This window comes from Rhea americana, unplaced genomic scaffold (assembly GCF_003343005.1).
Source record: "Rhea americana isolate MKP2758 unplaced genomic scaffold, rheAme1 scaffold_237, whole genome shotgun sequence".
NCBI classification, from domain to species: domain Eukaryota; kingdom Metazoa; phylum Chordata; class Aves; order Rheiformes; family Rheidae; genus Rhea; species Rhea americana.
Genome location: NW_028186354.1, coordinates 1283358 through 1308625, shown reverse-complemented (window position 1 = coordinate 1308625; position 25268 = coordinate 1283358). Strand labels below are relative to the sequence as shown.

At 51.2% G+C, this 25268-nt stretch overlaps 2 protein-coding genes across 6 annotated transcripts in view; one reads left to right on the top strand and one right to left on the bottom strand.

Annotated features, from left to right (window-relative positions):
• ENOPH1 (enolase-phosphatase 1) overlaps window positions 1–2953 on the top strand; it is a 13894-nt gene extending 10941 nt beyond the window's left edge. Inside the window, exon 6 of the mRNA XM_085306312.1 lies at window positions 1200–2953. Coding sequence (XP_085162438.1) covers window positions 1200–1339 — 140 coding nt within the window. The 3' untranslated portion in view covers window positions 1340–2953. The remainder of the gene's footprint in view (window positions 1–1199) is intronic.
• TMEM150C (transmembrane protein 150C) lies at window positions 2941–25128 on the bottom strand. Of its 5 annotated transcripts, none has more exons than XM_085306316.1 (10): window positions 25043–25120; window positions 20721–20862; window positions 18856–19051; window positions 13272–13353; window positions 12095–12148; window positions 11939–11971; window positions 11772–11839; window positions 10129–10256; window positions 7442–7619; window positions 2941–5430 (listed from the first exon to the last, which is right to left on the bottom strand). In XM_085306316.1, exons 4-10 carry the CDS (start codon window positions 13349–13351, stop codon window positions 5222–5224), a joined length of 750 nt encoding a protein of 249 aa, XP_085162442.1. In that variant the 5' UTR covers window positions 13352–13353; window positions 18856–19051; window positions 20721–20862; window positions 25043–25120; the 3' UTR covers window positions 2941–5221. The 5 variants fall into 5 exon arrangements, with proteins under 5 accessions (XP_085162442.1, XP_085162441.1, XP_085162439.1 ...); XM_085306315.1 differs by having other exon boundaries at window positions 18856–19035; XM_085306313.1 differs by lacking the exon at window positions 18856–19051 and having other exon boundaries at window positions 13272–13356.
• Between the last annotated feature and the right edge of the window lie 140 nt (window positions 25129–25268).

Genomic DNA, 25268 nt, shown 5'->3' with positions numbered 1-25268 from the left:
TCGCGTCGGGGGTAGGAAGGTGGTCTTCAGCCAAGCGTTGCCAGCTTGCCACACGTGCCCCAGGAATGCTGCAGCCTGCATTATTTCTGTGACATCCACCTGGCCACGTTGCCCTGCTCCTTCCTTAAGCTTTCAAGTTACAACTAGCAGCAGTAGGAAGACTGGCACAGCAGTAGGAAGGCATTGCTCCTGGGGTGGGCTCCTAGGGAGCCAGGCCCAGGGAGCGCCTTCCCTCCCCTTACCTGGGGACATCTTTCTGGCAGAAACAGCACCGAATTGTGGTCTCAGTCCAAGGCAGCTCAGTCCCCAGGAGTTAGGCCCTATTCCCTCCTCAGCCCTGGCAGCAGCGGTGGTGGGAGCTCGCAGTTACGCCCTTCCCCATCTATAGTCTCGCTGTTGGCTCTTGCTGTGCTTGGGGAGCGAAGGAAGTTTGTGAGAGCTGACTTCTGGCAGGAGGCGAACCGGGCGGATTGTGCTGGGGCAGCGTTTGCTGAACAGGTTGTTCCTCCCCAGCTGTCCCCCTCAGCGCCCGCCTTTGGCCAGCAGCAATACGGTGCCCTTGGCAGAGCAGCCGGCACTCGGCCCTGGGATGCCCAGGCATCCTTCAGTGGGCTCTGCTAGAGCTGCTGCGGTTCCCCTCTGCATCCACACGCCCGGGGCTGTGCAGGCCTCGCAGGGGATGCGACCTCCACGCCGCGTCCGGGCTGCGGGGCTCAAGTCACAGGTGGGCCGACCTGGTGGGCCCCTGCTGGAGAGGGTGAACTTCCCAGTGAGAGATGATGGAGGATGCAGAGGCCAAAGGGAGGCGGGGACAGGCCTGGAGGGAGAAGCACCGGTTGTCTGCACGGAGGATGCTCCTGCTCTGGGTCAGGCACCATTGCGGGAGTTTCATTTGCTAATACCGCTGCCAGGCTGCGGCGCAGCGTCTTCGTGATGCGAGCCCAGCTGTAGGTGTGTGATGCCTGCACAGTGCCTTGAACAGGCGTTAGCAGCGGGGAGAGAGGAGATCACGAGGCAGCCAGCTCGCGTTTCGTAGCTGCTATCATCATCCCCCGTGGGTCTGCTAAGAGCCGGGCGTTCTCCACAGCCCTGCAGCGCCACGTACTAAAGCTGGTCTGTAAGCCTCAACATTTTAAAAACAAAACAAAACGGTGTTTTAGGGGATTTTTCATCTGTGCTCTCCCCCCTCTCTGTTTCAGAAGCGAATGCTGCCGAGGAAGCGGATACCCATGTGGCTGTGGTAATCAGACCAGGGAACGCAGGACTGACAGACGACGAGAAGTCGTATTACAGTCTCATCTCATCTTTCACTGAACTTTTCCTGCCTTCTTCCACTTAGGGAAAGAGGTGCATGCACAAAAGACTGTGCTTCACCTCAGCTGTCCTTGTGTAACCTTAGTTAATTATGTCAGTAATCAGAATTTAAAACCAAACCCACATCATGTATTGGACCCACAACTAGGGCAGGTGTGGTGGAGAGAACGCTGTGGGGTTCCTTATGCACTGGGACCGAGGCCTGCAAAAGCCTTCCAGGGCTGGGAGCAGTCTGAGGAGCAGCACCCATAAACCTTGCTTTTCCTTCGCTTTCCAGCTAGGAATTAGCCCAGAGGATGCTTCCCTCCACGTCACTCGTTGCAACCTGGTGCTGAGAAGCCCCACCACGAGCTCCGTCCTTCTTAAAAGCATTCTGCAGACAAAGCTTGCGCCTCCCCCGCTCCCAGAGGGGCCGACAAGGACTAGGGGGAGAAACAAGCTTCACCCTCTAGATGGAATTTCTGCCTCTCGCACTAAGTTAAAACTTTCCAAGTTAGGTCCATATATTTTTAAAAATCAAACTCCAAACCCACCTCGCAGCGCTGCCCAGCGGTGCTGGGCTGTGGGGTCCAACCGGCTGCACACCAAAGTCAGCGTGGCTGCGTTACTGGAGCGTTTCCCTTAGCAATAACCGGCTGGGCTCCTCCTCGCTAGCCGAGATCACCTGCCGTGCATTTGTGGCACTGGTCAGCTGAGGGCAGCCCTTTATAAATAGTTGCTGGTAATGGCTGCATCCTGCTGCATTTATTGAGAATTAAAACCCAGCCCTTTTCACACAGCCTGCCTAAATTGTGCCAATTTATGCCAGATGGTCATGGAGCTTTTCCTATTGTAGTGAATAAAACCCCAAATTTGCGTTCATTGTGCTCACTCTACTGCAGTATTTAGCATTCCTGTCTATCAGTAACTCCATCACTTAATGATAAYGTTTTTTAAAAAACCTGCAAACACTTCATTTTTTCTGCTTTCACCCTTCCTGGTCTGTTCTTTAAGGCAGGCTAGCCYGTCCTGCAGAGGAAGCAGCGTTACCTCCCAGATCATCGTACGCTTTYGCGCGGCGCTTGGCAGGGTAGGGGAGGTGAGAGGCACAACCAGACTATGGCAAGTAATAGCAGTAACGGGGGCAGTCTGAAACCCTAAGGGCCCCGGGACTTTGCGCCTGGGTATCGGTTTGGGCTTCGTGATGTCTGTATGGTTGTGCGTGACCCTGCGCTCACGGCTCTGGGGAGGAGGTGGCCACAGCCGAACACGAACGCTATTCCAAGTGCTGCTGTACATCTGCAGCTGTCCTCGCTGAGGCTGCCGCTTGCCCAGCAAGCCGGAGAAAGGCGTCTGGGGAGGCACCGCATCGCGCCAGCACTGTCCTTCCRAAACGCTGACAGTAGCAGGTAGGGCTGGGGGGCAGCTCGATGCGGGGCCTCCCTGGGCTGGGCGACCAGCGCGCGCTGCTTCCTGGAGAGAGCCTGCTAATTAGCAACCATTACAGTAAGCGTATCTGCATGGCTGGATAGTCCCCGCTTCGTTACTGTTAATTATTTGTATCATGACAGTGTAAATACTCAACTTCCGTTCTGCCTTTCCCATCGTAGATCTGTGCATGGGGTATGGGAGAAAAATAAAACACGCTTTCTCCATAAAAGCACTTTATTTAGTGGTCATGTTTCCGTGTGTGCATCAGTAATCATCTAGCTGTACTGAAACGTGCTTTTAGAAATACAGTAAGAAATGTACAGAATTATCACCAGAAACCTGAATTGCAGTTTAGATTGCATATAGGAAAAGGAAAATAAAAAAGCAAAGATCACAAAGAGCCATAATTTTTTCTTTGATAAAATTGCAAAATATAAAATGATAAAACTGAAAGAAGTACCTGATTTAAAGAAAAATGTCACAGTGGACTATTTACAGTAAAACACCTTTAAAACCAAACGCTGTGCTCTGCTCTGTACGCACCGGGCGTCTGCGTAAGAAGCCCCGCGAGCGCCTCCCTGCCCCTCGGCCCAAGCTGAGCTCCAGGCGGGCGGGAGCTGCCCTTGGCGCCCCCTCCACCAGCGCTTCCCTCTAACAGCAGGGGTAGGGGGTGCCTCTGGCAGTCTGGCGTTAACCCCTTGTTCAGCGGTGCTGCCTGAGGGCAAATTTTGGCCCAAGACGTGCAAAGCAAGGGGCTGCTTGGAAGCTTTCTGTTGACACTATTTTTTGGCGGGTTTTCCCCCCCCCTCCCCGGTCAGCGTCCCTGCGTTCAGCAGAGGGCTCTGCCCTTTGCAGAGCGCCGAAGTCCCCTGCGCCCTGGCCTTTCTGTTGGCAATGCAACTATGGGGTACGAGTTCCCCTTCAAGCGTCTCTTGCCACCATTCTCGTTTCTGCTTACTTTCCTGCAGGGATGACAAGATGCCCCGTGTCAGCTTAGCCAAGAGGCGCAAAGCTCAGCTGAGCCTGGCCTGCGGCGGGGAGGAACAGGCCTGATGCCAGAGTGAGGCCCCTCCCGGCCCCTCCGCCCAATACCGCAGCCTTCCCGCACTCGGGGGCTCAGACACAGGCTTTGTGCGTCCGCTTTTTTTCTGCAAGAAGCAGCCCACCTGCCTGCAGCAGAAGTGCCTCTCCTTGGGTTTTGGGCATTCAGCTCAGGGGGAAGGACTGGGTAATGCCCTGTCCCTGAGGGCCGGGCTGGGAGAAGCCCTTCTGCCACATCCCCAAGCCCTGGGGAAGCGCTGCTCCCACACTGTGTCCCACCAGGCCTGTGCTCCTTGGAGCACTGCTTCACCCTTCGAAGCCGGAGCCTGTGGCAGACCCTGCTCAGAGAAACTGGCCACACTGGGAGGTCTGGAGCCTAGGCAGAGCCTAGCTCTAGCATCAGCATCTCTGAAAATTGACTTCTAAGTGCACGAGTAGCAAAAAATACATGTAAAAACCCACTTGCAATGTATATTTCCATTGCAGGCAAATCCAGTGTCTTAAAAAAAACAATGTTTCTCCCTGTCTATGAAAAAAATAAAAAAATAAAAAAAATAAAAATAAGGCTTTTGAAATGTTAGGCATGTTATGTGGTGGAGGCACTGACCCCCTCAGAGAAAGCCACCTTCTCTGGGTCATCCTTAGTGCGTACAGGCCTTCCTGTCTGAAATCAGCACCTCACTTTGCTCAGCTCCAGCTGCTGAGCCTGCGAGGCGAAGCCAAGCGCAGCGCTGCACAGAGATGGATGGGGTCGTCCTCTCCAGCGTGTGCACAACCCACCTGGCTACAAGGTGGCATCAGTCAAGTTTCGCTGCCTCCTTCCTGTGCCCCATAGCCTCACCTCACCCAAAGCCGGCTTCGCCTCTGGCTGCTTTGCCGGCTGGAAGAAATGCCGGCCTGCTCGTGGCGAAAGCCCGTTCATTTGGATCKTCCCCTGGCGGAGGCCAAGTCCAGAAGAAACAGCTGCTTTCTCGCCTCCACCAAGTTACACATAGCCAAAGCAAACAAAACAATGCCACGCACACATGAAAAAAAGCGGTCTGGTGACTTGGGAGCTGGCAACTGGCAGCTCCTGCAGACTCTCTGTGCCTGGAGAGCTCCCTTTCCTTCATTCTCTCCTCTGCAGAACAGTCCCGGGGTGCTGGTGCCAGCCTCAGAGAGGCATCACGAGGACCGGCTGCCGCGCGTCTTGAACAGCAGGACTGCGGCAGCTGCTGAGAAAGAGTCGCTGGTAGCATAAACGTGTGCCCTCTCCTGCCGTGGTTCAAAACGCCCCATTCCTCTTCCATCAGACAGCTATTTTCATTTGGCTCGTAATGAGCCAGCCGTCCCTCAGAGCCCTTTGGCAATACGGTTGTGATTGCACATGGAAAATAAACTTATCAAAACAGTATACGTGAGGTCATGATAAACCTATAAGAACACACCAGCCCCCTTCACCCTGCTAGAGGACGGGCTACACCTGATCCGTCTGGTACTCAGAGGCTTCAGATAGGATTTCGGAAAAGCTCAGGACGTTTTCCGGGTACTCGGAGCAAATGATCTCAAATCTGTAGTGCCTGAACTCCACCGCAAATGTGCCGAAGTAGCAGAGGATGCACATCACCAGGGCCCACTGGATCCTGGCAGCATGCATGTGGATGCTCTGCATCATTAGGACGAAATCTGGAAGAGGAAGTCAGGGAGAACATCCTAGGAAAGCTTGTGGGAGCTGGCTTGTGGGAATGAGGCAAAAAGAAGTCAGTGACTTGCTTGCGCACACAACTGATCAGTGACGGAGCCAGTGAGATGGGCTCCAGCTACGGACCCCAGACCTGCACCCTTATCTTGCAGGAACCACCCAGAGGGACTGGATCAGGTCACTGTGCCTCAGGCCATGGGAATGCCTTACCGCCTACACAGTGCACACTCCCTTTCTCTTCAGATCACCTGCAAAGTCGCTCCTTCCTGTGAAATCTGGAAGCGTTAATCTACACAACATGGCACGTTACACTGAAAAGGAAAAGAGTGCTGCAGAGCCAAAAAAATGTCTTCTAGGCTCAAATGCATGTGGGTTTAGACTGCATATTGCCTGGAACCAAGGTCTCTCTGCTGGGCCTTGTGTTATGTTTGAATGCTCCTTAAGAGCAATACTCAGCTCCTCCAAAGCCCAGGACACCTTCCTGACCTAGGGGACGGCCCTAGCTGACTGCAGATCTCCTTGAAACCTACTGGCTCTTCTGTCTCTCAGGATTTCCTCTGCACTCTGAGAACACAGGATCAGCCAGCTTCACAGGTTAAAAAAAGACCAACAAAACAAGCAGCTTTGCCCATCCCTTAACCGCAAAGAGCAGGTAATCAGAGGCTTTTCATCTCGGGCCACGCTTGGGCTTTGTATCAGCAAACTGAATTTGTGCCCACATGGTTTGTCTGGCTTCAAGGCTCTCCCACGCTCCCCGTAGCGCCAAGGTTACGCTCAGGTTGCGTGGGGTGGAGAGCCAGCCGCAAACCTTTGCGACACCAGCRGGAGAAGAGAGACTGCCTCGGCTTCCCTCCCTGTAGCAGGCCTAAGCTCCTCGGTGCCAAGCACCAGGCTGGGAGGACCCAGCGTGACAGGGCAGGAGCAGCTGAGCCCTGACTCACCAGAGCAGCCCATCCCAACAGCGGGTGCCTGACCCAGCTCATCACAGCTCCCGGTGTGCAGCCCAGTGCCAGAGACACCCCTGGGAGAGCTACGGTCTTGGAGAAAGGGAGAGGAGGGGAGCGCCACAGGCACCTGGCAAACTCCCACCTTACACACACCAAAGCATGATGCCAAGCTACAAACCTTTCCAAGGAAGTTTAAAAGGGGACTGACAATACATTTCCATACCAATCTGTTCTTCTTCTGGATGCTTGCTGATACGTTCAAAAGCAGCCAAGTGACCCAGGAATTATTTTAAAAACATGCTGAAAAAGAGGGGGATTAGCTTATTCATGGCAGTTTATTCCTGTCCTCTCACTTGCCCCAGCATTAACGTTGATGCAGCTACGCAGTGAACTGATCTGCCAAAGCAACCCTCCAGTCCACATGAGATCTGGTGCAAACAGGAGGGTTGGAYTGGGACCAACAAGGACAAGGTGAAGAGGAAACCACAAATACACCCAGACTGCAGACTCCACTACCAAAATCCCACTTGGTAAAATACCTCAGTCTAACTGGAAGTTGGTGTGACCCAGCAGCTTCTGAGTACAATACCTATCTTAGAGAACAGATCTGCCTGTAACATCCTGGAGCATTTTAACAGGCAAATCAAATTTTTCTCATCTGCAGCAACCTGATTTCTTCCCTTGTTCGTTTGTTCTCCTGAGATCTTCTCCCTATATTTCGCATGATCTTAAATGCTACTGTGTAGGTAAGCAGTGGTGCCATTAAACCACATGGCTACTGTTCAATATTACAGCCACCTCAGAAATCACTATGAGTAAGTTTTAAAAATATGGGGGAAGTGAGGCCTTAGCCTGTTGTGAAGTGGTGCTTCCATGTAAAACCGGGGTAACACAGGAACCAACTGCAAGATTATGCCAACAGACAAGATGAACAGCACTCGGAAATGCTTTCAGATCTGAGGATGGATGTGAGAAGACCCAATGTTGCCTGCTTCAGAGTCAGACATCTAGGTTACCTGCCATCCCAGGGAGCAAGACTAAAGGATACAGAGAATCATGCAGAGGGTGATGCTGGCCGACAGGGCAACTCGTGAGATCCCAACCTTCCGTCCTTCRTTCTTCAGGTTGATCTTGAGGGTGAGGACAGACTGAATCCAGCATGTCAAGGTCCCAAAGCCAAAGGTCATCAGTGTGCCCACGTTGTGGATCTCCTCATTGTTGGAAAGCTAGGAAAAAAACAGGACTGTTATTGTTTGGGCACAATAGAAATTATCTACTAGTTAGCTTGGATTACTGTTGGGGTGCGATAGAGAAGAGTGGGAATCCCTGGGGGCATGAGACAGACATGCTGTATCATTTCCTCTGGCTGAGATGTAAGGTGTCATGTAACGAAGATGAGCAGACAGCTGTCAGTCAAGTGGTTCTTCGRCCCCAAACCAAGCACAGAGGAAAATGCAAGCTCCTGAGGACCCCCTCTGCAGCAACCTGACAAGGACCAGCAACACAGCGCTCAGAAAGAAATCCTTCCCTGCCTTGGTGCGATGGCCAGGACATGCAAGGACAATCCACTGGGGTCTTGTTCAGCTTCATGCAATGGAGACAAACTATGCAGCCTTGGATACCAGCTGCACAGAGCAGCGCTGCCTGGGCAGATTGCAGCCACAACCCTGACACYGCCTCCGAGTGTGAGTCAAACCACAGGAACACGCYCCTGGTTTGCCAAGTTTCTCCCAACAAAAAGCCAACTGCTTCTCCCCTCTTCCATCCATCCTCATCCACTAGGCTCTGAGGCAACAACAGCCCAACCTCTCTTGAGGGCAAGTGCTTCTTCATCCCTTGGTTCCCCGTAACACTGGGCTCAGTGACCATGCATGACTGCGAGGCAAAAGGAAAGCCAGGCTTAATGAGCAGCAGTCTGCAGAGAGATCCCTCCAGGATGCAAACACATTCAGAAAGCCCAGCGCAGCCAAGACTTAGGCWGAACAATTTCCTTTTTCCCTCTGTCCCTGAGGATGCCCTAGAAAAGAAACCATAAGGTCGTAATTCCTCCCTGCCGCCTTCTGCGACTTAACAAATTCCCATCAAACATGCCACAATTTACAAAACAATAGCCTATTATTCTGTCTTCACTGATCTCTACCCCCTCTACTTCCCAACTTGCTCTTTTTTTTTCTTTTTTCTTTTTTTTCTAGGATTGGTTCAAATGATGGCACAGACRGAAATGCCTTTCCCAAGGCAGCCTGCACCGCATGGGACTCACAGCCTTAACATCTCTCTGAAACATCCCAATCTGTATTTTTCCAAAAATGTGAGGTTTAATGCCACGTTCAGCTCAGCAGTCAGGCAGGAAAAAACATGGACTGAGGTCTAATTACTACATATTTTTTCACGATTTGACACAAGATCTAAGCAAGGATACAGCTAAACAACAAGGCAGGGATTATTAGTCCAGAATACATAACCTAGAATAATTCCAAGTATCCACTTTTAAAGAACAGGCATTTGCTCTGAGGATAAAGTAAAAGAAGGAGAGGTTGAAACTGCTTCCCAGTTCCTGTGCTGTACAAGTAATATCTTTCTCACACCTATACAAAACTGTTAAAAGAGCCTCATAGTTCCCAGCCGAGAAGCTCTCAGGAAAAAGCAAGCATATAARTTTTTAGTTGGCGCCGTGACTCTAAGAGAGCCACATGGAGTTAGAAAGTCAAAAACTATCAAACTGTCTCCCACCTCATTACAAAGAAAAAAAAAAGAAAAAAAAGAAAAGCTAAAAGACTGAGGACACACAGTTCCTGCAACCACTCCACAACCCAAGCAAGTATCCACCCTTCACAAAACTCRTATTTTTTTCTGTATTATCAGGAAAAACGGCTTTCTGCCTGCAAAGCCAGAAGAGATCCTGGCCTACGCTGACCTTTCTCARGTTTCAGCAGATGGGGCTCGTGTCTTGCATCCCAGTAAGAGGCAAAACATCAGACAGCCGTGGGATGGGGAAACCCAAGTGCCGCTAACTCCGAAGACTTAATTTTCACTGCATGCCTAACAGACACAGCCTCATGATCACAGTGGACACATCACCCTACAGAGCAAGCTTGTGCAGCTGACAGCTTGTTTGTACYGATAATGTAGCAGAACAGCTCGAGAATTACAGGGATCTCAGCCAGGGCACCCATCACATCAAGAAAAGAAGGATTTCTCTGCTGCATCCCTCTCTTGGCCAGTCTGAGGACAAGCAGGAGGTAGATTTAATCAACAAACACATTTTAAATGAAGACACAAGATCCTGTGCTAAAATCTGTGCGGGCAGCTGTGCATCTGTTAACACAGACGCATATGTAGACTTCCAGCTCACTCCTTTTACCTAGGACCATCTGTGCCAAACCCCAGGGTTCAAGAGATTCTGTAGATGCCGGCTCCTGGCTCTCAGCACATGAAACATAAGCATGCAGCTGCACCTCCTGCTGGGAATACTTGAAAAATTATCAGGGTCCTTCATCTCAACATGTTGCTGGAGCCACTTACTGCGGCACACAGAGGTGGCAGAGCAGGTAGAGGAGGTCTGGGACACAGCCAGACACATTATCTACAGAGCTCACATCGCAGATAGTTCAAAGACCTGCTAGATCAGATCTAGTAAAAAAGCAGACACAACACAGACAGAGCAGTCCAAGGAGGAAGAGCGGGTTAAGTACTAATAAATGGGTGTGTGGAAGCGAAGCGCCTGGTGCGCAGTACCTGAAAGTTGCCAAGTAAGGTCATCCCAAAGGAGGCCAGGCATGACACCACCAGGCTGCTGATGTTCAGCCAAGGGTTTAGCACCCTGGGCTTCAGCTGGATGAAGCGCAGGACAGAAATGACAAGCGCTGAGGAAAAACAGAGAATGCAAGGTGCGTCATTATGTAAAACATAGTGTAGTAACTACACAGGCAGGGCAGTCACAGACCCCTTGCCCTCCACCTGGGGCAGAGGGCTGGCTGCCAGCAAACTAGCTAAGTGCTTCTGCACAGGCCCCTCTGCCACCGCTAGCCACGTGAAACATGAAACACGGGAAGACGTTCTCCTCTAACCCAAGTAACGCCAGACCCCGGCTTCCCTTTCTCCTTGTGTTTCTCTAGGAGTTAGATCGAAAACTTCGGGGAAAAAGAAGAGCACCTTCCTATGTGTGAAGTTCCCAGCACTCAGTACACACCATGCACTCAAACCACAGTAACTGGGCTTGCAACAACTATCACTCCACTGACTAGCAGTGAGCTCTCTTGGAGGAGGCACATCAAACTCCAGCCACATTAGAAAACCTGTGACCAGCATATATATATTTCTGCAGGTTTTACCATAGGGCCCAGTGTCTCCACTGGGCCAGCACTGGAACCAGCAGCTGGTCCCACGAATGTACTGAGATCTTTCAAGYTTTCTCCAAGCTAACCAAAATAAACAGCCTGGAATATTGCATTAGTTTTCTGCAAAGGCTGGAAGAGAAGCCCTTTTGAGGCTGCAATTCTAGCCAAAGGGACATGATGTGGAAAATGATGTGTGGTATATGATGTACGGTATACATAGCATAACCCTAGGACATTTTTATGTTGCTTACTCTTGCACTCCCTCAGGAATACTGTCGGGGCTACACAAAAAGCTAAACAACTAGTTTGCTTTTGGATGGCATTCAAAACAGACCACAGAAAAGCAAGGTAGTTGAGATGTTTTGCTGGTTGCTGCTGRACACCTTCTTCTGCTAATGCTCAGACCGATCGTATGCTTGTCATATTGTTATAAACTCTCTGTGTTAGCAAAATAGTTCTATATTATCTGCAAAAAATCTGGTGTAATACCAAAAACATGCTTTAGAAAAATTAGGGCACTGTAAGTGAAAAATATCCACCTTTATCCAAATTGTAAAAGCTGTTTTAATTTACTCTCTCATGATTTGCTCTGGAGAATCAATATCCTTATCCTTCAAATCCTGGAAAACAGAAGAACTTTGTTCTCCACAAAAACAGATTTTTCTGTTTTTCATCTTCAGCTAATTGTTAGGGGCAGCAACCTTGTGACTATGTGAGCTCCCCTGCAGGAACCTTCTCATTTCTATATCTACAGGACAGGATCCTTAGAAAACAGAGATATTACTCCGCTGCAATTGTGTGATTTTTTCCTAAAACGCTGATGGGAACTACACAAGGGAATTAAAAGTTCAAATGCATCCAGCTTTATTCTATATTTCAACAGATGAAGACAAAATAATACTGGCTTAATCAGCAGCAACAGTAATACAAAGGATTTCACATCATCAGATCCATGAACAGTACTTATTGAATGTTACTTATATCCAATGACTTTTTAAAATGAATAATGAGAGAAAGAAACATTCTCCTTGTAGCTCCTACCTAGAAACGCTGCCATGTTCATGACTTGGCTAAAGACAGAGCTTGCAGGAGGTGCATCACCTGAAATACTTTGAAAATACAAAGTTTAACGTAACTTGGAGATGGCAAAGCTACATAAACAACACCCATTAATCAGAATGATAATTGGAAGAAAACTATGCACTTACCTTATATAAGGTGGTCTTTTGGCACCAGGTTTCCTAGGAGACGTAAGTGCACAGGAATCAAGATACAAGATTTTCTCTCTCTTTCAGCTTTTATTGTTTATTTTTTTTAATCAACAATTGATTTTAGATAGAGTAAAACCCACAGCCAGCTCTTACCTATCTGGCACACTTAGCGGAATAATTTTGTTATCTTCCACTGCTATGAAGTACCTGTCAAATGGAGAGGAAGACCAAAACAGTGTAAAAACCTCATTCTGGCTTCAATTCCAAATACCCCCCAAACAAGACAAAGCGCCTCGAAGCCCGCTGGCCCGAGGTCAGCCAGACTCAGGCCGTGCTGGTGGCAGCCTGCGTTGCTCTCTGCTCAAGCAGGCAGGACGACTCACTACCCATTTCCCACCCCAGTTCTGTGTCTACCTTTGTGTTACATCAGTTTCGCATGGTTAAGTAGAGAAACGAGGTCACTGAACTGAACTGGGTTAAAAATAACCACCCAGGGGAATGCTCTCTTTTTTCATCTGAATCATTTCATTCATCTGCTTCACTGTGCTCCCCACAAAAAGCTGTTCTCATACGAAGAGAGGCGATGGGACAAGAAGAAGAACAAGCAAYGGGGGTCAGGCAGACGGCTTAAGCTGCCCCTGCTGCTGAAAAACATCATCCACAGACCCGTGGGCTAAGCCATAACCTACAACATAGCCCCTCCTCAGGCTGAGCCCAGCTGCCGACTGCACATTTATCGCTCCCAAATCCACGCTCTGCCTGCCTGCCTGCTTGGGGAGAGCCCAGCTTAGGGAAATGCAGGTCTTGCGTGAATTTTGCTAAGAAATACAAGGGTGAAAGTGAGGTGTCAGCATCAAGCTCCTGGCAGGCTGTTGATATGGTGCTGAGGGCTGAGGAATTTGAGCTKGTGGCCCAAAGTGCTTTCCCAAAGCAAGCCTAAGCACTTCTCCAGGAGCTTTGCTGAGTCATTTAAAGAGAAGGTGATGAAGGGGATTTTCTGCATTTTTGTTCGCCTTATTTCCAGCTCCCAGTAACACGTGCCAGGAAAAGGCAAGGCCACAAACTCGGCCTGGGGAGCAAAGAAACATGGGGATGTAAATGTGATCCTCCAAGCCATGAACCGGCCCCTCTTGCACCCCTGAGCTAGCCCTGGCACAGACCAGCTCCCGCCCCACACAGGCTATCCCACACCTTGCCAGCCCCTCAGAAACTCAAGGGCAAAGCAGCCCCAAAAGCCTCTGCCTAGCGCAATCCAGCCCACACCGCAGTCGTACTCCAGGMTGCCCCAGTCTAACTCGTGCTCCCAAATGACTGGAAGGGGGTGACTTACACTATCCATAATCCGGTTGAAGTAAACAGGGTAAACACAAGAGGCAAGAACATCCACACGCTGCATTTCTTCCTGTCCATACCTGCTAGAAGCAAAGAACAGAGGGAAAACAAAGGGAAGAGAGTACAGGCAGCCTTCCTCCCTCGCCGTCCCCCTCCTCCGAAAGCAGCAAGAGCATCTACGAAGTAGGCGCCAAAGCATCCGGGGGTCCCTCTCACAACGGCCAGTCCACTGGGCCCTGCAAACCCTTCGCGCCGTCACGACTGGCACGAGGAGCTCAGCTGCTGCACACGGACCGCGTTGGCCGCGCCGCGCAGAAACACCGAGGCAGACGGAGCCCAGCGCYGGGGAGGCTTTTCAGATGCGCCTGCAGGATTCGGGTGGTTTTAAAAGCATTTTCCTTGGCAGTTCGCACGGGGAGGTCCTGCGGCCGGGCACCAGGTGCCGCCACCCCAACTCCCTCCGTCCCGGCGCCGTTACCAGTCCCACGCCTGCCGCCTCGGCCAAGCCCGCCCGCAGCCTGCGGGAGGAGAGACGCGGGTGCTCGCCCCTCATCTCTGCGGAGCATGCGGCCAGCGATCCCCCCTCCCCGCCGCCAGCTGCCAGCGGCATTTTGCGGCCCTGGGAGCGGAGCCGAGCAGTGGCACCGCAAGCACAGAGGATGCTGGCAGGTCCCAGGGCCACGGAGGCACCCGCGGCACCCTCAGATGACAGGGCAGCGCCTTCAGCACAGGCTGCTTATTGCTGCACCTCCATTGCCTCGTTAAAGCAGCAGCTCTACCCCGGCTCGGGCCTGGCGGGGGTGCAAAATGCCATGCCCCGGCACGCGGGTCGCCATGCCCTGAGCAACGGTGTGCCTGCGCAAAACCACGAGGCCACGATTTGGGGCCGCCTGTATGGAGAGCCTCGAGCAATCCTGAGTTACGAGCCTTGAAAGAAAAGCAATCAAATAAGGTCTATTCACTGGCGTGGGAGCAGGGATAACTGCGTACGGGGACCACGAATCACGCAAGCATTAAATATGTCAGTTGGAAAGCTGCTGCGTTTACACAGACCCCCAGTGTGCAACAGAAAAAAAACTACCAGCGAGGGGAGACGAGGTTTCCCCTCCCGCCTCATCTCTAGTCCCCTCCCTCCGCAGAAGGGGGCACAAAGCTTTTCCGCGGCAGCGGCCACGCCGTGCAGCGGTGCGCTCGCCGCTCTGCCCCGCGGCCCAGCAGCACCCCTCAGCGTCGCTCGGGCACCGGCGAGGCGCAGGGGCAAGGCCCGCTCCGCGCTGCTGCTGGCTCCACTGCCGCGGGGCTGGGTGCGCGCCGGAGCATCGGCTTCCCCGATCCCGGCCCTGCCGCGGGGGAGCAGGTTGGTTCCCGAGCAGGTCGGTTCCCGCTGCCTCCAGTGACAGCCCCCATTTCCTGCATTTGCTGCAGGAACGCCATTCCCAAGTCTCCCGTCTTCTGTGGTGACGGTCTAACCCAAAGTAACGTGATTCCCTCAGGTGAGCGGAAAGTAGATCTCATTGTGTACCTTCCCCCCTCCCCCCCCGAAAAACGTACAAAGGACTCATTTATGCAATGAAAGCAAATACTAGAAATAACGCTTGTCTTCACTAATGGGCTGCCACAGCTCCTCTGCCCTCCAGCACGCCTCTTGGCCAAGGCGCCGCAGCCTGCAGGAGCCACTTGGGCACCACCAACGGTGCGGAAAGCGCGGTGGCACAGGGAACGTCTCTGCGGATTCACGCCCTTGGAAAACAGCCCCAACTTTACAGAATCACAGAATGTGTAAGGTTGGAAAGGGACCTCTGGAGATCATCTAGTCCAGCCTCCCTGCTCAGCAGGATCACCTAGAGCGTGGTAGACAGGGTTGCATCCAGGCGGGYCTTGAAGATCTCCAGAGAAGGAGATTCCACAGCCTCTCTGGGCAACCGGGTCCAGGGCTCCGTCACTCTCCCAGGGAAGAAATTCCCCCTCACATTCAGGCGAGGGGGAAAACTGCGAGAAACTGCCTGTGCTTCAGTTTCTGCCCATTGCCTCTTGTCCTGTCACACGGGACAACTGAAAAGAGTTTGTCCCCGTCCCCTTGACACCCTCCCTTCAGGTACTTGTACACATTGATAAGATCCCYCCTCAGDCTTCTCTTCCCCAGGCTGAACAGGCCCAGCTCTCGCAGCCGTTCCTCACAGGGCAGGTGCTCCAGCCCTCTGATCATCCTCGTAGCCCTGTGCTGGACTCTCTCCAGTAGCTCCATGTCTCTCTTGKACTGGGGAGCCCAGAACTGGACACAGTACTCGAGATGAGGCCTCACCAGGGCTGAGGAGAGGGACAGGATCACCTCCCTCCACCTGCTGGCAACACTCTTCCCAATGCACCCCAGGAGACTATTGGCCTTCTTGGCCACAAGGCACATTGCTGGCTCATGGTCAACTTGTCRTCCACCAGCACTCCCAGGTCCTTCTCTGCAGAGCTGCTCTCCAGCAGGTCAGCCCCCAGCTTGTACTGGTGCCTAGGGTTATTTTTCCCTAGATCCCTGCAGGACCCTGCACTTGCCCTTGTTGAACCTCAGGAGGTTCCTCTCTGCCCAGCTCTCCAGCCTGTCCAGGTCTCTCTGAATGGCAGTACAGCCCTCAGCTGTCTCAGCCACTCCTCCCAACTTGGTGTCATCAGCAAACTTGCTGAGGAGGCACTTCTTCCCTTTGTCCAGGTCACTGATGAAAAAGTTGAACAGGATGGGACCCCGTACTGAGCCCTGGGGAACTCTACTAGCCACAGGCCTCCAACTGGAGTCCACACCACTGATGACGACCCTCTGAGCTCTGCCTTTCAGCCAGTTCTCAACCCACCTCACTGTCCACTCATCTAACCCACACATCCTGAGCTTATCTAGGAGGATGTTAGGGGAGACAGCGTCAAAAGCCTTGCTGAAGTCAAGGCACACAACATCCACTGCTCTCCCCTCACCTACCCAGCCAGTCATTCCATCAGAGAAGGCTATCAGGTTGGTTAAGCAGGATTTCCCCTTGGTGAAGCCATGCTGACTGCTCCTGATCAGCTTCTTTTCCACCACCTGCTTAGAGATGACATCCAGAATGAGCTGTTCYATCMCCTTTCCAGGGATGGAGGTGAGGCTGACCGGSCTATAGTTGCCTGGGTCCTCCTTCTTGCCCTTCTTGAAGACTGGAATGACACTGGCTTTCTTCCAGTCCTCAGGTACCTCTCCAGTTCTCCAGGACCTTTCAAAGATGATGGAGAGCGGCCTGGCAACAACATCTGCCAGCTTCCTCAGTACCCATGGGTGCATCCCATCTGGGCCCATGGRCCTGTGAACGTCAAGCTTGCCCAGAAGACCTCTAATCCTTTCCTCCTTAGCCAAAGGACAGTCTTCCTTTCTCCAGAAAGCTTCCCCTGCGCCACACAGGATCCTCCATCCACCGACAGCTAACAGAAAATGATGTCTAACATCACTATACATTAAATGAATGATCAGCACAGAACACAGGATCCCTATGGGGTGATGGTTCTGTGAAGCACTTGCAGACAGTGAAAAGAAACACCCCAGAAAGGACATCCCTGGACCCTCCCCATCATGCCCGCTTGGGTTGGCACCAGAGAGCAGCAGCAGTGCTTCTAAGATAGCGCAACAGGCACCCGTGTGGGCCCAGGTGTCCAGCAAGGGCTGAGACTTTTGGAAAACAACCATGTTACATTGGGCCAGCTGTTCCTGCAGGGCACCGACGACCGGGCAAGCCACCTCTCACAGCTGCTGCAGGGYGGCTGAGTAGGTAAGATACTGCCTCGGAGAGGCTGCTGCCGTCCCCTCTCCTCCACCACCTCCAAGGGATGGGGTGAGCTGAAGCATCTGCAGGTGGTGATCAGGGAGGTGATGGCTGGACCTGAGGTGCTGCTGGCAGCTGCCCAAACACCCAAAAGCGAGCCGCCCCTATCTTATGGGCAAAAACCGAAAGTGGGAAAGAATATGTCCCATGTCCTCAAATGCCTTTTAATGCTGCCCATTGGCACACCCTTGGCACGTCAGGCACCTATGCTGGCTCACATTTCCATGCGTGCCAGCGCACCACCCTCTCGCCTGCACCCTGGCAGCAGTGCCTGCCTGCTTTCCACTGCACCAGCCATGAGAAACCAGAGTGACCACGGCACCAGCTCCCCACCCCCAGCTTTGCTTCTGTCTCTTCTCCCAGGAGGACTTTTTTCCCATTCTCCCACCTCAGACTGAGCAAAGGAGACCTGCAGCCTTTGTGTGGATATAGCCGACCGTTCCCCCACAAAAGCGCTGCCACCTCTGGAGGTTCCCCACGAGACCTGAGCAGGCTCCACAAAGAGCCGGAGGCCAGTGGGCAGATGGCACGGACACAGCCCGAGATGCGAGGCAACCTGCCCACCGTCTCGTGGCTCCTCATCTATCGCCTTCCACCACACAGTGCGGCTGGCCACGCGGGAGCAGATACAGCCCACAGGGGAGCTTTCTCCCCCTTTTAGCAATGCCAGTTATCAGAAAGCCAACCAAAATATCAGCAAGCACAGGCTGGAGGTGGGCACAGACCCAGCTGGGTTGTGGAAGGGTTATCAAGGCCAGATGTGTTGCCCTGTCAGCATAATTCAGCTCTTCTGCCCCGAAAAGCCTTGCTGGGGACTGAGGTGTCCCTCAGATGAAAACCAAGACTCCTCTGCAAAGCTATAGCCCAGAAGGAGCCCTCTCTTCTCTGCACTTCCCTGATCAGTGACCCCTTTTTGCCTCAGTTCTGGCCATGAATAGTCCTGAAGAATGAGGACAAATAAGGCAAAGCAAAATACATCCCAAAAGAGCTACTGAACTGCTAGCAGAGATAAGGTTCAAACTCACATGTACTTGAAGATGTTTCAACATCCTCATGTGGGCAGAAGTTGGTTTAAAACTAGGACTCAGCGCCTGGGCATTTCTCATTTTCTTCCTGCTGTGTTATTCAGGAGCCAGAAGAAAAATTACCTGTAGCTTCCCTTTCTTCCAAAGGAAAAACCTCAACAGGTGCCAACCTTGCTTCGCTCCGCACTGCTGTTCAGCAGAGATCATTCTCCACAGCTGTCTTCAAGCAAACCTGTCCCCTCCACAGACAGCCCCGATGTTCGTGGCTTCAAACTGGGAGAGCCCAGCGTATCCTGAGACTTTCAGCAGCCAGCAGCAACGAGAGAATAGGGAACCCAAAGGACAGGAACCCTCTGCAGCACTCCAGCAACGGAGTCAACGTAAAAGGCTGAGAGCAATAGGAAAAATAACCGGAATTCTCCACAGGGAACGCAGAAACAATTCTGTTTTCAGTTCGACGCTCCACAGGGAGGTGGCAAAGCCAACCTTCCCCTGAACAGCTCTGCTACGCATCGCTACCGTGATCAAAGATGCCAAATCAGAGCAGTCAACTCCAGCTGGCAACAACAGCCATCTCCACAGACCCATGTTTTCCTAAATAAACATACTGTGTCCAGGAGGCAGTTAGAAACCCATTTGTTTTCCACTTTCAAGCTTTTCTTAGGAAGGTCTTTGGCAGCTGAAAGCCCCTGTCATGCAATGGCTTCACAAAGGCTAATACGAACACGTTTTCAGCTCCGCAGCTGACCTCAGCCCACGTTCCCAAAGGCACACGTCATGGTTTTCTGGTCCATCTGGATACAGAGTCTCACATCAACATTGCAAAAATCCCACCAAGGCGTGCTCCTGCAGCCAGCCATCACGGGACAGGCGCAGGACTGCAAACGGCTTCACATTCACATACACCCTGCCATAGGATATTTCTTGAGAAGAGAATTTCTCTCAGTGTAGACTTATTCTGTTATTTCCGTTCCCATTTTTATTTCTAAATCTGCTCAGACAATTTGCTGTTTGCTTTGCTTTATTACCATTGCCCCACTACACCCCCTCAACCAATTAAGCTCCTATGCCTCGAATGTACGCACTTCAATTACAGCAGGCAGCTCACCAAACATATACTGCCGCTTGCTCAGGGTTCATTTAATATAAGCATCTTAATTTCATCTGCCAAGCAAAGTTACAGGCTCTTCCTTAAGTTGATTTCGCCAGAGGATAGGAATGTAAGGAGGAACAAAATTATCACGTTAACAGAGTTGTACGTCTTTTTTAAGACTAAAACATACTGATGCATTTCAAGGGCCCATACTCAAGCTGCGGGATAAACCAGAGCAACGTTCCTGTATTTCACAGCACTGGGCCACTGAGTCATTTCAGAGACTGCAGATGCAGAACCAACAGCATTGGAAGAAGGAAACTGTTGAAAACATAAAGCAAGTCCTAAGGAATTGATGCCAATTGGCAATAATCAAAGAGGAACAAATGCAATTTATCTTTTTTTTGGGGGGGGGCAAGGGGAGCCTGCTACAGCTCTATTTGGCTTTTAAAAATAAAAATAGCCAAAGTCACTTGATATCTAATCATTATAACTAAAAGCATACAAACAAGCACATTACGTCATCCGCCACCCACAAGCCGCAAATGCCAACATAATAAAGCAGAGTGTTTTCAGGTTTATCTCAAGGTTTCTGGTCTGAGTGCACAAAGAGAAGGATGAGGGACAGCAAAGACTTGTAAATAAATAACAAAATAGCGGGACAATGGGAAAGAAGCTATCCCCCACCCATTGGCAAGATATGACCTTCTGCTTGCTCCAGGGACTCACTTACACTCTCCAGGCTGCGCAGCGGCCAAATGCTGTATTTAATTAATTATTTACTTAAGAGATTTATGGGAAAAGGTAAAAGCATCTCCAGGTTGCATGCATAGGAAGCGAGAGATGCTTCAATAACCCTGCAATGATGTCGAGAAGCAATGCTTTCACCCAGAGAAACATCCCTACCTATTTCATGTCTGATTTCACATACTGCAAATGCATCCAGCATGCTAATGCTCCGGCCAACAAAAATGTAATGGAGATGGGTGAAGTGCATGAAAGGAAAGAAACCTTCCAGTCATACAAAAAGGGTCAGAAAAGGTAGTATTAGCATCCACTTCCCCATACTGTCCCTCTTAGGCCTATCCAAGCTTACGTGGGAAGAAAATGCCCAGGCTTCTGGCAGGAGTGCAGACTGGTGGGAATGATCTTAAATAGGTAAAAAATTCTCCTTTGAAGCTCAATTCTAAGACACAGATTCTGTGCTTAGTTCAACTGATTCCTGAGTTTCAGGTTGTAGAAAATCAATTCATTACTAGTTTTGTAAATATGTGTCTGTGTGTGTGTACTTATACATTTAAATATACAGCCTTTCCTGAGCACCCGGGTCAGAGCAACTGCTGACAACAAATCCTGCTCAAAGACAGTATCTCAGCACCCATGGATTCCTAGGCCAGCACCACCCCTCTGCACCCTACTGTCTTCCCAAAAAAATGCACTTTGTATACTGCTTCCTGCTGTCATACAACCTATGCACTCAATTTTACATGAGTCCTTACAGGCCATTTAGGAACTGGTGTTGCGCCGCTGTGTTAAAGCCAGAGACGTTGACTGTAGACTCTTCCGGGCTGAGCCTGCCTTCTCTGCACTTTGTGTTGTACCAGTCAGGTGTGTCCTGCTTCAAGACCAGTGTCCTAGAAGCTATAAAATGCAAACAAAAATAATTAACCACCCTAAAAACGTTGGCGAGTTCTGCGGGCCTCTCTCGTGCTGCGCTCAGACCCATGCACCTACATCAGTTTGCACTGATTCCCTTGGGGTCTCACTTTTGTGATGACCAGGGCTTGGGCACTTGTGTCCTTTGGCCCGGGCCTCCAACAGGCAAACGAGGCAGAGGCAGGAGGCGCATGAGGCAGAAGCGCGGAAGGAAATGGCTCGGTCAACGGGCAGTGAAACAGGACTGCAGCAGCCTGGGCTTAGAGGGAGACCAACAGCAAGCTGCGGAGCACTGCATTTTGCAGACACGGTGTGTTTGCCCCATGGCCCTGTTCAGCCTGCGAGCGCCCACTGCAACCATGTCCAGCCCAGCTGGCTCCTAATGATCTCAGTAGCTGTGCAAGGCAGGCAGCAACCAGCCCCAGCAACTCCTTCCGATACGGGYACACTGGTCTGCCCAGGACACAGGACAGCAGCCTTACTGCCTCTTCAGTAGCTAAAATATTCAAGGCTGGGGCCACTTTAGCCACRCCACTCCTAAGAAGCACTGCAAGTCTCTAACAGTCTCAGAACAGACCTAACCCCACGGCCCAACATCCAAAGGGTGTATTTTCCCTGTAAATGATTAGCCAACCCTTTGGTACTAAAGACTTGTGAGAAGGGCTATTTCTGCACTGCTACGGCACTTCCTCCAAAGTCTCAGCCAAGCACCAAAGAGGTGAATTACTGAAAAGGAGAAGTGCTATTTATCTCCACATTAAATAAGAGAACAGCACCATTCCTGCTTAAGCTATGCTGCAAGGGAAGAGCCTCCAAAACCATTTCCCTGCTCTGCAAATTAAAAAATGCAGCGCGGTTTTGCAGCAAAGTCTCAGAAAGTCTGAGGCACCTTGCAGACATGCAATCCGGTGACCATCACTCACTTTAACCACCCTAATCCAATGCCCTCTCTGCCTGAACCGGCAACAACGAGAACAGCTGTTTCGCTTCCACAAAGTCTAGTGATTTCAACTGTGTATTCATAGATTATTTATAGAGTTTTGATGACAAGTTTTGTTTGCTCCTAAATCCCCCAAACTCCAATGCCTCCATGCATTTCTAATCTGGAGGAGCAAGCAAAGCCAAGAACACACTGCAAAGAAAGTGGATAGGATGCCTGCATGAAAGGTTGGTCATATTACCTGGAAAACAACTTAAGTGTTAGGAGTGGCAAAGCAGGCACAACAGGGAGGCAAAATCTGGTGAAGAAAGAGGCAGATACGTGATGTGGAATTTCAGGCAGCTTTGAAGGTCAGGAAAGACAGTAAGCCTGGCACTTGCAGAAAAGACTTCACACAGCAGTTATTTGTAGTTACATTTCTGCTTTCTCTTGTAGTTTATGCATTAAAGAGTATGTGCCCTGGAAGGCCAGCAGAGTTGCGGGTTTCCTCTCCTCTGCTACTCTGTCATTGCTCTTTCCACCACAAACACAAAACATACACTCAGGCTATACAGCTTTCTAAATGGTATAAAAAAAGACTCTTCCTTATGTTCACCTGGTGTTTCAGCTCTCTTGTTCCTTCTCTCCCTTTTTGACCCACCAGCTGGAAGCGCAAGCTCCATTTTGTCACCACTTGGCACAGATTAAACCTTGCAACTCAACACTTTCGAAGACATGTGCACTGTCCACAAAGCAGCATTCGCTTTGGTTACACCAGTGGGCACTACCAGCAGAAGCGTAAACGTGAAGCAGTCTGCACTTGTCAGGAGCGGGGAGAACATCCGAGGCCTGTGAACTTTTAGGGAGTGTGATATAGCACACAGCACTTTCTCAGAAGAGCAATTTTTCTTCACACATCTGTTCAGCATTTGCTGTGACAGTGGCTTGTGCCTTCTCCTCTTTTCAGATGGCAAACTAAGGTCGTCTTCACCTTGCATTGATCCCCAAAGCCCCAGAGAAGCAGCAATGATGGCAGGGACTGGCCGGCGAGTTGCAAGGAACAAGCGGGCAGCACCCGCAACTTAGCTCTTTTCATTACGCTAAGAGAGCCCTTTCTGGCACAGAGATTGCCAAGCGCGCAAAGTACCAGCATCACCTATTTGCCCAAGATTTATATTCAGGTGGCACCTGCAGAACAGCAGGAGCTTTGTGTTTACTTGCTCCACGTGCATTTCCAAGGCAGACACATCCTGAATCGTGAGTTTACACAAGACAGAGTGCAAACAACATTAGTGTTAACAACAAAAGAACAAGAACAGTAGGTAAAACAAGACTGACAAGACACGACACCCGTGTTTTGGCTTCATTTGCACCTATGGAAATTCCAAAGGCTCCTCGCACTACTGAAGTAATACATTGATAAATGTACCCACCATACTCATTCTTCTTTTGTACTTTATCAGCCGTTAGTGCTGACACAAGAATGACTGATTTTGAAATCACATCCCTTTGACATTTGTATCAGGATGAAGTATTAGGAGAGGTGAAAGCATCAGCAGATTTCTGGGCATTCAGAGGAGGCCCTTCACATGTTAGAGGGCTGCACTATGAAAGAGACTGTGCAGCCACCAGTAAACCCCAGTCGTGCCTTACAGGAAGCAGGGGAGAAGACAGGGCAGACATCTCCACCAAAGGCGTGAAGCTCCTGGTGCTATAAAGACCACTCTAGCAGAGAGACTGCCACAGGAGCGATCGCCCTCCTGAGGCAGGCACAGCCATCCGGGGCAACCTTGGCAAAGGAAACGTGCATTAAACTCTGCACCTTGGATGACAAGCTACACAGCCTGCAGAGATGCAYGGCAAGGAGAGTTGGGCACCTAGAAGCCTTCTGGGAGGCTCCCTGAGACCATGTCAAATCCCAGTATTATCATCTCCATGGTAGACAATGAGGTCTTAAGAGTTGCCCAGAGGTCACACAGGAAATCTGTGGGGTGGAGGAGCACGTATCAACCTCTGGGCACCTTCTCACCTGCCAGCTATCGCTCCTAGCCACTTATTCCTCTGAATATGTTAGGATCCTCTTTGCTGCTTCCCATGGACTTTTCTCTGCTCCTTCACTCACATCTCTCCTGCAATCAGAACTGATTGTTTCAGCTTGGATTGCAGGATCAGAACCTTAAAGTGTCTCTGTTGGGCCAAATCATAGGTCTTGCAAAATTAAGCTGTCTGGAAATTGCTGGGGGAGGAAAGCAAACCATGGACATGACATATCTTCCAAGAAAAAACAACTAAAAACATTTGTGCTTTCAAAACACACATCCCTGCTCTGCATCCGAACAGCAAACATTGCACCACAAAGAATCTTAAAAYGGGAAACGAAACCAGTGAATTGACTCCCATCACCCAAGCTTGGAAAATGCTGACAGCAAAATACGAATAACAACACAAGAACCAGACCTTCTGAAGAATTTAATTTTTAACAGCACTAAAGTGACAACAGAAGCCACATCTTTGTCAACCAAATACAAGTCCCAATTATTCAGTCCTTTACCTAAAGGCAGAAAGTTAGGAAGAATCAAATCCCCTTCTTTAAGGCAGTATTATCACTTACGCAAGAAGCAATAGGCGGTTGGTTGGTATGTACCTTTCCCATACTTCCCTACTCCATGTTGGGCTGCTATTTATAATTAACCATACACATATATGTTGCTATGACATAAGGACTGCATGAATGCTAACTAGACAGTCCTCACGGCCACCTTCCCTAGAAGCTTTGCTTAAAAATCAGAAGCGAACTGAAGGGAAGATGAGCTCAGACCTTCCCCCACCTTTGCATCCCGAGGGCGCYGAATCAAAGCTCTGGTACGAGCACAGTGCTATAAGGAAAAGCTAACGCAGAGGTCCCAAGCGACCTCCTTGTCGGCAGACACCAGCGCCAAGCTGGTGCCTGAGGGACCACAGTGGAGCCGAAGGGGCTTCCCTGAAACCTGCTCCCTTCCCGGGGGGTTGCCAGGCCACAGCCGGCGCCCAGACCGGAGCTAGGGAAGGGAAAACCTACTCGAGCCCACAGCCTCAACCCGTACGAACGTCTCCGCAGATGGCRAGGCGGCTGGTCCGGGCGGCAGCCGGCCGGCCGGCCCTGCCTAGCCCCGTCGCCATCAGACCCCCCAAGCCCCTTTCAGACAGAGCCAGCGGAAAGGCTGCCACGGAGAAGCCCGGGAACAAGACGGACGCAGAGATCGTTACCTAGGAGGTCTCACCCGTGACGGGACCCCGGGGAACCGCTTCGGGCCCCGGAGGGTGCGCGCCCGGCCGCTGCCAAGGGGCTCCTCCGGCCTTCTCTGCCCCGCGGCCGCCTGCCGGGAAGCGGCGCGCCCCGGGAGCGCCGGCACCGGGCTCCCAGCCCCTGCCGAGGCAGCCGAGCGCTGCAGCATCCCGCGGCCGCGCGTCAGCCGGGCTCCGGCCCTCGGCC